Here is a 10524-nt window from a genome sequence, read left to right on the forward strand (position 1 = left end):
AATAACAATTTAACAAAAAATATATCATACTTTGTAAAGAAAATTAAAACTTACAAAAATAATTGAAGTAGAGCTAACATGTGACTCATATCCTATTAAATACCAAAAAAAAAAAAAAAGGCGTAACTTGAGCTGAGGCTTAATAGCCTGCTAGCTTCAAAATAAAAAGAAAATACCAAAAACAAAACAACCCTCAGAGAGAGTCCACAGGCCCTGAATTCAAGCCTCTCCCAACTCCCAAAAGAAAAAAACCCTCAGGAGTTGAGTTTTTGTTCCTGCAAGCTTTGAGCAAAAAACAAAATCCAAAAATCTCATGGGCAGTGAAGTAGTGTGGCATAAATTGTAGAGCCTGCTAGTTTTGATCTAAGAAAACAAGCCAGGTTTCTCTGGCTCATGCCTGTAATACTCACTGCTCAGGAAGCTTCCCACAAAGGGAAGCCAGTCCAGGCTGAAAATTCCCCTGGTGACTGTTTTTTTTCAAATTAAGTGGAAGTGGCACTGTGGCTGAAAGGGGCAGTGTGACTGCCTTATCCCTGACAGACAATACCCAGGCACTGAGTTCAATCCCCACAACCGACAAAATAAATAAATAAATACTGAGTGTGAATAGCTAGGCCCTAATAATAAAGGACATGAACTTTAAAAAGGGGGGAAGGCAAATCAAATAAATGAAAAGGTGCAAAAAGGAGCATATTAAAGATTTCTAAATCATGGCTCAAAACTGCAATCTTACTTGCTCAGATTGCTGAAATCTAAGGATCGTGTTTCAAAGCCATCCTTGGCAGAAAGTACAGAAGACTTAATTTACTGTGTTCAGTACTGGGGCTTGAACTTGCTATGATTTCCTTATGGCTAGAGGTCTACTTCTTCCTACCTCTTGGTGGTTAATTAGAGATCATTTTCTCATAGATTTTCTTGCCCAGATTGGCTTCCAACCATGATTCTCAGATTTCAGTCCTCCCTATAATGCTCTTGGCTTGCTGTTGGTATTCTAATCTCCTATTGACCACCGAAAAAGCAGAAGCTGAGCTGTGGCTCAACTAGTGAAACCTGCCACCATTAAGGTAAAAATAAAAAAATCCTCAAGGAGAGTCATCAGGCATTAATTTCCAGAACTAACAAGCAGCACTCAATTTAAAAAAATAAAAATAAAAAAAGAACCTCAGTCACCATTACCTGAGTTTGAGCCCTAGAAGAAGAGCTACAAAAAAGAGAAACAGCCTGTAGTTTACCTGTGGTCAAATTTCTAAAGCATGGTAGTTTCAAGAGGAAAGAAAAACCTAAGAATGAAAGCTAGCCCTAAGAACAATTGTCAAAAAAAGAAATAACAAATAACCGGAAAAGGTGAAAGAAAAGGTAATTAAAGATTTGTAAATGTTGACTCACACTTATAATCCTGAGTGCTAAAGTCACTGAAGTCTGAAGATCATGGTTCAAAGCCATCATGGGCAGGGAAGTCCATGAAACTTGCTTCAGTTTGTTCAGTCGAGGGACTTAAACTTGAAGTGTTTTGCTCATGGCTAAAGCTCTACTCTCTTCTGCCTATCAGTGGTTGATTGGCGGTAAGTCTCATAGACTTTGCTGCCCAGGCTGACTTTGAATAGTGATCTCAGATTTCAAGCCTCACTGTACTGCCCTTGACTACCCATGGGACTCTTGTCTCATATTAAACACTTAAAAAAAAAGGCAGAAGTTGAGCTGTGGTTCAAGTAGTAGAGCCTTCTACCTTTCAGATAAATAAGTAAATCAATAAAACCTCAGAAAGAGAGGGGCAGAATGAGGGTGAAAGACAGGAAATCCTACACTAAGCAAAAGTAGAGAAATGTAAATATCACCCATTGTGGAAGAAATAAATTGTATTGTCAAAGCTTATAGAATTCACAAACTTTATAGTCCATGATAATGATAATTTGATTTGTGAAGGTTATGTGTATTTTAATGTTTTTTTTCTTTCACGCATGTGTTTCTAACACATTTATAAGATTATCTCTTTGTTGCTTTGTATGTCCCTCCCCCACAGTATAACCCCTGCTTTCACTATATTTGATGTCAGTATAACTTGTGGAGGAGATGGGGAAAAACCAGTTGTTTAAGGATACAGGTGGACCTGTTGCAACAATGAGAAGTACAAGTTGTCATGTCCAAACCGAGCTTTACAACGTTGGTACGGGGGGGGGGGGAAGGGGGGGAAAGGGGGGGAAGGAGAAGGATTGGGATTAGGGGGGGAGGGGGGAGGCTGGGAAGGGATGTGAAGGGTAAACAAAGGAGGAGGCTGCAATGCTTGGTAAGAAATGTACGCATTATCCTGCCCATGTAACTGTAACTCCTCTGTACAGTATGTTCACAAATAAAATTAAATTAAATTAAAATAAAATAAAATAAAATATGTTTGTGATTTCAAGTAAATATCACTATTCCACAATTCTGTGAAATAAGAGAAATTAAGGTAATCACCTAATCTCAATAATAATAAAAACCTCAGAAAGAGTCACCAGGCCTTAATTTCAAGCCCTAAGTCATTAACATGCCCCAACTCTGACCAAAAAAAAAAAAAAAAAAGACACTCTGACTAGGACCTGAGTTCTTACACTAGGAGCAGAAGCCAAATGAAACAAAAAGTAGACTGTAGTAGTCCTATGGCCCAAGGAATAAAGCAAGCTACTTTTAAGAGGAAAGAAAGAGAAAACCTGAGAATGAAGACTAGACCCTAAGCCCCTGACTCTTCCCATAATGGAAAGTGAATCAATCATGGAATCTAACAGTTTGTGCTTGCTCTTGGGATCACAGCTGAAAATGTCCCTTCAGTTCTAGGCCCTCCAATCAAAAATGGAAGGCAGGCTTGTTCTGGGCTTCTGGCACACAAGGACCTTGTGTGGAGGAAGTTCCTCCTCTTCTTTCCTGGATCCCAGGGTTCAGCCTCTCTTGTGAGTCAGAGTGGGGAGTGGATGGCAGGGTGACCAGAGGATCCAAATAGAATGGGAGCTGTGCTAATGGACTTGCAGCTGGCAGCTGGATACCAGGGTAGGTGGGAACTGGTAGGGCCCTCTGATTACCCAGCAATAGGGAGATTGAGTTGGAGCACCTGCTGGCTCCACCTATAATCAAGTCTGCCCCACCTCCTCTGCCCCTGTAACAACCAGAGGTATAAATGGGGATCTGAGTTCACTGTGTCAGATTCCTGCTTCCCAGCTCTACCTGTTTGCCTCTTTGGGCACCACTGCTGAAGACTCACATCCATCTGTTCTGCAGCCCTGCACCATGAGGGAGATTGTGTACATACAGGCAGGCCAGTGTGGCAACCAGATTGGAGCAAAGGTGAGCATGGCACTGGCCTAGGATCCAAGTCTCAAATTTAGGGGAAGGAGAAAGAGGATGGGGTTGGAGTGTGGAGGTGGTGGTGGTCATGGCTAGGCTGAGGTAGCTGGGGCTCCATAGTGGTCCCTAACCTTCTGCAAATGAAGCCCCCCAGATAGCTTCTCCAATTTCCCTAATTTGTGTGGCCCTGGTGGGTGTGGTTTTTAAGCAAGCCTGGGGTGGTTTTAAATCCCTTGCATGTCTTAGTCTTACCTGAGACTCAAGTCTTTGTATTTAGTTTCCTGGGAATAGACTAATGCATGTTCGGTCTGGTTTGAATGAAAGGAATGCAGTGTCTTTGAGCTGAAAGATACAGAGAATTCCCTTTGTGTCAACTGATGAGTGTCAGATAATTGAGAACAGTTCTTCTACCTTAATGCAAATTTCTCTGAGTTTCATGCCCCATCTCAGCTCCCTTAAGTTGGGTGTTTTCTGAATCATTGGTTGTCATGTATGCTCTGAGGACACTTGGGGTTCTGGAGACCCTTCTAGCTGAGTCTTCAAGTTACTGCTTTGGTAATTTCATGTCCATGGAAGGCCAGTTACTCATCATAGAATACAAACAGAATATGGTACTGCATAAGATGGAATACTCATAGGAGAAACCAGATGTCTTCTATTCAGCCAGATAAAAGAGATTAACAAAACTAAAATAGCACCATTTTCTGTGCTTTTTTTTTAATTTAGAAAATGTAATTATTTTTTACAAATATATTTGTGTCAACAGGACATGAGTTTCTTATAGTTACTTTAAAATGCATTTTTTGGACAGTTAACATTCTAGGTCATAATACACTTCTATTTCCATCTCAGTTTTGGGAAATGCTAAGCGATGAGCACAATATTGACTGCACTGGCAACTACTATGGGGACAGCCATTTACAGCTGCAGAGAATCGAGGTGTATTACAATGAGGCAGCTGGTAAGTTTCTCCCATCTTGTTTCCCATACCGTGGCAAAATAGTTCCCAGGGGAATACTAATGAAAAGGAAGAGTTCCTGCCTTTCTTATGGTAGTATTGTAGTTTTAATTTGGGACCTTAATCTTATAAGTCAAGTGCTGTACCCAACTGAGCCACTCCACCAGATACTTTGTTTTAATTTTTGAGTATACTCTTGTGAATTACCCCAGGAAAGCCTTATACCTGAGTTCCCCCTAACTCTACTTGCTGACTAACCACACCTGGAATTGTTTTTTCCGGTCATGGAGCTTGAACTCTGGGCCTAGGTACTGTCGCTCAACTCTTCAGCTCAAGGCAAGCGGCTCTACCAATTAAGCCACAGTGCCACTTCCAATTTTCTGGTGTTTTATTGGAGATAAGAGTCTTGCTGGCTTTTTGTGCCCTGGCTGGCTTTGAACCTGATTCTCTGTTCTCAGCCTTCTGGGTAGCTGGGATTAAAGGCGTGAGCCCATTTCACATAATTAAAAATGAGACTGCCTAAATATGCATTCTAAAACAATTGATAAAATATAATCCAATGCCATTTGGTTGTGTGCTGATCATCCTAAGCTCAAGCCTGGGCACTAACTATGAGCTTCTTTTATTTTGGGTAGTTTCTTGGAGATGAGTCTCCCTGCCTTTCCTGCCCCAGCTGACTTCAATCTGCAATGCTAAGGTCTCATCTCAGATTTTTGAGTAGCTAGAATTACACCCTTATGCAACCAGAGCCCAGTTACATTGCCTCTTTATAATACAGATTACATTTCTAAAACAATATTTTGAAAAAGAAAATTTAAAAAATTTTAAAGAGGGATGTTCAGTCACTAATATATATGAGAATAGTCCAAACCATAAAGCATAAATAGTCTCACCCTGAAATCTATAACATTTTTGGTCTTGAGCATTTTGAATATGAATACTTAGCCAACTGTAAATTATTTTTAAGGTTTTTAAAGTAAGAAAACATTCTTGTGATGTAGAAAAAATCAATACTAATTTGTAAACATTGCTTTTAAATGATTCATATTGTCTTTCCTAACATAAACAGCCTAATTGAAGTCTACAGAGTAGTTTTTCAGTTTTTGTAACTGTCAATGTAAAGTTCATTTAATTTTATATTGAGTTTCCATTCTACATTATTGTATACAAACAGAATCGTGGATAATTGGCTTTCCTGTGTATTAATCCAATGAACAAGTACAAACAAAATTACAAAGCTATTTAATTTATGTGAGTTTTATAGATCTACATTTTGGGCTGTCCTCACCTTGGTATTTTGTGTTAATATTGTTTAAGTAACATACAAGGTTTTAATCTTCTGATTCCTTGGTTGAGAGTGGTTGGGTTGGATTGTGTCACTCCTATGAACAGAATTTTAGGTTGTGTCTTTATTAGATCCTGTATATCCAGCAGGATGGTCAGTTTTCTTCATGTGAATGTTTAGGAAGGGGGTATTCTAAAACTGGTGTTTACATCATGTTAACTGCTTTCCCTTGGGCCAAATCAGGTTAAATGGGAAATTGCAAGTCATTGCCCAAGGTTGCTTTGAGTATTTGAATAAAGGATATGTGCTATTTGATAACCATTATTGAAACATTATAAGACAAGAAATATATATATTGTATATATGTTTTCTCCAGGAAAGCCTTACACTTGAATTCCCTTACATCTACTTGGTGAATAGCCATACCTGGCTTTTTTTGGCCCGGGGGGGGGGGGGTCGGTCATGTGGCTTGGACTCTGGGTCTAGGCACTGTCCGTCAACTCTTCAGTTCAAGGCACGCAGCTCTACCTCTTGAACCACAGTGCCATTTCTGGTTTTCTTTTAGTTTATTAGAGATAAGAGTCTTAAGGACTTTTCCTGCCCCAACTGGCTTTGAATAGTCATCCTCTGATCTCAGCCTCCAGAGTAGCTAGGATTACAGGCATGAACCTGGTTCATTTCTTGAGAAAGGTAATTGAGGAAGGGAAGGGATAGTGGGAGAACAACAAAGGAGGGGGTAACAATTTTTGACAAGAAATGTTCTCATTTCCTTACTCATGTAACCAACTCCTCTATACAGCACCTTTACAATAAAATAAAATTAACAAAAAAGAGGAAGTTTCTTGCTGATAGGCACAGGTGACTCATTTCTGTAATGCTGGCTACTTAGGAGGCTAAGAACTGAGGATCATGGTTCAAATCTTGCCTGAGCAGGAAAGTCCCTGAGACTCTTATCTCCAATAAGAAAACTGAAAGTGGGGTTGTGGCTCAAGTGATAGAGTGCTAGCCTTGAGCTGGAGAGCTGAGGGACAGTGTCCAGGCCCAGAGTTCAAGCCCCACGATGAACCAAAAAAAAAAAAGGTGTTGTCACCTTTCTTTTGCACCATTAGACTCAAAGCCTGATGCTCATCTTTGCCTCCTGTGTAGCTGAGATTTCAGCCACCATGCCCAAAGCAAAGGAATGAATATTCATGGAAATAGACAACTGCAAACATCCTTAAAGTTGCTGAAGCCTCTTGCATGGGGATTCATGCTCAAGATATCTTTTCTGTTTCCATGTCTCAAATGCTGTAATTTTTGTAATGAATGCTGAGAGTCACTTAGAATCATAAGCTCTGCCCTGAGTTCCTTGTCAAGTATAGGCCTAAGTCAACTCTTTTTCTCACAGGCAACAAATATGTTCCTCGGGCCATCATGGTGGACCTAGAGCCTGGCACCTTAGACTCAGTAAGATCGGGACCATTTGGCCAGAGCTTTAGGCCAGACAACTTCATATTTGGTATGTCATCATGGTCCATGGGTCCTAACATCCAGGCACTCCAGTGCTGGGCTGAGCCTTTATCCACCTAGATATTGTCCTCAGCTAACCCACCTATTCCAGTCCATGGGAGTCATGCCCCTGGCCACTCAGACAGCTCAGATCAGTGCAACTCTGCAAGTTCTCCATGACAAAGAAGCCTCTGAAGGGAAAGAGCAGCAAGCAGAGAAAGCCACCAACAAGGTTTCAGCACTGCTGGTCATTTTAAAGGCCTGGCAATAACAGAACCACTTCAGGACACCAGAAATCAAAGCACAGCTATGTGTGAGCAAGGAGCAGACAAGTGCTTGCAGTTTAGCTTCCCTCTGACCACACTGTGCTCCTGTCCCTGTTGTGAAAGTAATTACATTTCCAGTATTGAGGCAGGCTCAGTTCTTCATTTCTAGAAGTACTTGATTTGGGTTAAAATGTATTTTCCTCCACACTCTCTACTTTTCTTTAGAACCTCGGTGATTTGTAGGGTCCCAGATACATTGAAAACATTTCCTTTATTTCACCATAGTGTATCTAAAATAATAGCAAAGTTTGGCTCAGAACAATCCTTTGTCTTCACAATAGGACAGGCACAGTCATTATTCTTGGAGTGTGTGTCTCATCATGTCTTTATGTCTGATAGGCCAGAGCGGGGCAAGCAATAACTGGGCAAAAGGCCACTACACGGAGGGAGCCGAGCTGTTAGAATCGGTGCTGGATGTGGTACGACGGGAGACAGAAAGGTGTGACTGTCTCCAGGGTTTCCAGCTGGCTCACTCCCTGGGAGGTGGCACTGGATCAGGCATGGGCACCCTGATTCTCAACAAGATCCGAGAGGAGTATCCAGACCGCATCATGAACACCTTCAGCATCATGCCCTCCCCCAAGGTTTCAGACACCGTGGTAGAACCTTACAATGCCATCTTGTCTATCCACCAGTTGGTGGAAAATGCAGATGAAACTTTCTGCATCGACAATGAGGCCCTGTATGACATCTGCTTCCGCACCCTGAAGCTGCCCACACCCACCTATGGAGACCTGAACCACCTGGTGTCAGCCACCATGAGTGGAGTCACCACCTGCCTGCGCTTCCCCGGCCAGCTGAATGCAGATCTGCGCAAGCTCGCCGTGAATATGGTGCCCTTCCCCCGCCTACACTTCTTCATGCCTGGCTTTGCACCCTTGACCAGCCGGGCCAGCCAGCAGTACGATGTTCTCTCAGTGCCCCAGCTCACCCAGCAGATGTTTGACGCCAAGAACATGATGGTCGCCTGTGATCCCCGCCATGGTCGTTACCTGACAGCAGCTGCCATCTTCCGAGGCCGCATGTCCATGAAGGAGGTGGATGAGCAGATGCTCAACATGCAGAACAAGAACAGCAGCTACTTTGCAGACTGGATTCCCAACAATGTGAGGACAGCTGTATGTGACATCCCCCCGCATGGCCTTACGATGTCGGCCACCTTCATCGGCAACAACACAGCCATCCAAGAACCCTTCAAGCGCACCTCAGAGCAGTTCAGTGCCATGTTCCGGCGCAAGGCATTCTTGCACTGGTACACGGGAGAAGGCATGGATGAGATGGAGTTCACTGAGGCTGAGAGCAATATCAACGACCTGGTGTCCGAGTACCAGCAGTGCCAAGATGCCACTGCTGATGAACAGGGGGAATTTGAAGAAGACTTGGTGGAGGAAGAAGTTTAAGACTTCCCATTGTTAGCAGTGCAACAGGACTGTCAGAGCCTGCCTACTACTTCTCAAATGAATGGTGCTTTCCTGAGATCCTGTTGTCATGAATTGAGGTCCCTGCTGTGTATCATCATGCACAGCCTTTCTGGTCAGGAACTAACTGATGGTGAATTAAAAATGAAGATTTCTTTTAAATAGTATTATTTTAAAGCCCTATTTATATAAATAAAGAAGTATACATTTTGTACTCTTGAGTCCTTATTCTTTAGAATCCCTTTTATTCTTTCAATATATTTGAAATATAAAGTTGGCCAGCAGGATTTAATCTTAGCAATATAGGACTGGTGCTCAAGAGGAGTTTCAAATTCATGGTGTTCCTATTATTTTGAACAGGAGGATGACAAGTGCCAATGTTGTTTATTTTCCCTGGCCCAGTTTTAAAGTTAGCAGTCTCTCAATAGCATGCCATTAGCATAAAGGCAGTTTGAAGAGAAAGTAAACCAGATTCAGATGTTAAAATTTTCCTAGTACCAAAGTGATGTTTGGAGTACTGAAGGGATTGATGTTCAAGACTTGTCTGGGCACTGAGGTAGCAGGGCCTCTTCCTCCTTTATTCTGACACAGGACTTGCTTTACCTGCCCCCTAGTATGCATTCCTCTTTGGGAATGGGACCACAAAATGCAGGTATGAATACTGGCCATTAAGGATCTACTTCTCCTTCAGACAACCACAGGTTCTGGTCTCAGGCCCCATCAGAGGGATTTCATTCACATTCCCCAGAAACAGAAGCAGGAACCCCAATCCCTGTGCTTATGGTTCAGTTGGCAGCGAAGCAGCACTCACAAGATGAGTGCAAGATCCTGGTTGCCAGGGTAGTTTCTCAAGTCATCTGGCAGCTCTAAGGACAGAAGTGAGTCTAGCTGTTTGAGGGAGTGAGAAGCTGACCAGTCCCATAGCGTATCAAGATCTGCTTGATTCAGTACTTACAAGTCAAGGAGTGGAAGGGAGACATGGCCCAATGACCCATTCTCATACTCACTTTCCAGCATTCAAAGCTGTCTGAGGCCCACAGAGGGTTGTAAGGGAAAAAGATCCAGCCTGTTGGGAATGTTTACTTTACATGAGTGAGACAGAAATCTCAATTGCTTAGAACCTACACAATGGCCAGGAAGAGGGTGAACACTTCTATTTTCACCACAGGCCAAAATCATTCTCTGGTTCTTTTTGCCAGAATCTTTCACTCTTCTTGCAGTGAGGCTCCACTTAGGTTGTCTGTGTCAAGCATTCCTCCATGGCCACCAATAACTTGTAAGAGCCCCTTTTCCTTCAGAAACAGGACCTATGGGAATCCAGCAACTTTTAGGAAGCTCTAAGGAAAGATACTACTGGGTGAGGTGCAAGTTCCTTGTTTCTAGTAAAGTTGGGAGATGGTAAGTTCCCTAAGCTTTCCTATACCAGGCCTGAGGTTGGGGTAGGGTGGGGAGGAGTGGGGTAGAGATCTTTAAGCCAAGTTGGTCTTACTCATCAGAAAGTAAACTGCCAGAGAGACTGATCTGTGACTAGAAGCCCCAGGGCAGATCAAAGTGCAAATAGCTTCCAATGTGGGAGTCCTAGGGAGTAGGTGTTGGCCAGGAAATTGACATCCCTGCGTCTCTAGTCCTGGAACTGACCAGGTTGGATGACTCCAAATCCTTTAAGGCTGCTGGGTCCAAACTGAAGGCAGGCCTGGCCAAGGCACTCTCATTCTTCAGTGGGTTAAGGATTGA

At 42.6% G+C, this 10524-nt stretch overlaps 1 protein-coding gene across 1 annotated transcript; it reads left to right on the forward strand.

Moving 5' to 3' along the window:
* Nucleotides 1-3258: 3258 nt before the first annotated feature.
* Nucleotides 3259-8772, forward strand: LOC122097259 (tubulin beta chain-like). The gene is made up of 4 exons (XM_042667751.1): nucleotides 3259-3315; nucleotides 4168-4276; nucleotides 6946-7056; nucleotides 7712-8772. The coding sequence occupies exons 1-4, from the start codon at nucleotides 3259-3261 to the stop codon at nucleotides 8770-8772; spliced, it is 1338 nt and encodes a 445-aa protein (XP_042523685.1).
* The last annotated feature ends 1752 nt before the right edge of the window (nucleotides 8773-10524 follow it).

The sequence above is a fragment of the Dipodomys spectabilis genome, unplaced genomic scaffold (genome assembly GCF_019054845.1).
Source record: "Dipodomys spectabilis isolate Male_0828 unplaced genomic scaffold, ASM1905484v1 ptg000420l, whole genome shotgun sequence".
NCBI classification, from domain to species: Eukaryota; Metazoa; Chordata; class Mammalia; order Rodentia; family Heteromyidae; genus Dipodomys; species Dipodomys spectabilis.

Coding starts and splice junctions, on each gene's coding strand:
- LOC122097259 (XM_042667751.1), top strand. CDS start 3,259: ATGAGGGAGATTGTGTACATACAGGCAGGCCAGTGTGGCAACCAGATT. Junction 3,316..4,167: donor GCAACCAGATTGGAGCAAAG/GTGAGCATGGCA, acceptor TTTCCATCTCAG/TTTTGGGAAATGCTAAGCGA. Junction 7,057..7,711: donor GCCAGACAACTTCATATTTG/GTATGTCATCAT, acceptor TATGTCTGATAG/GCCAGAGCGGGGCAAGCAAT.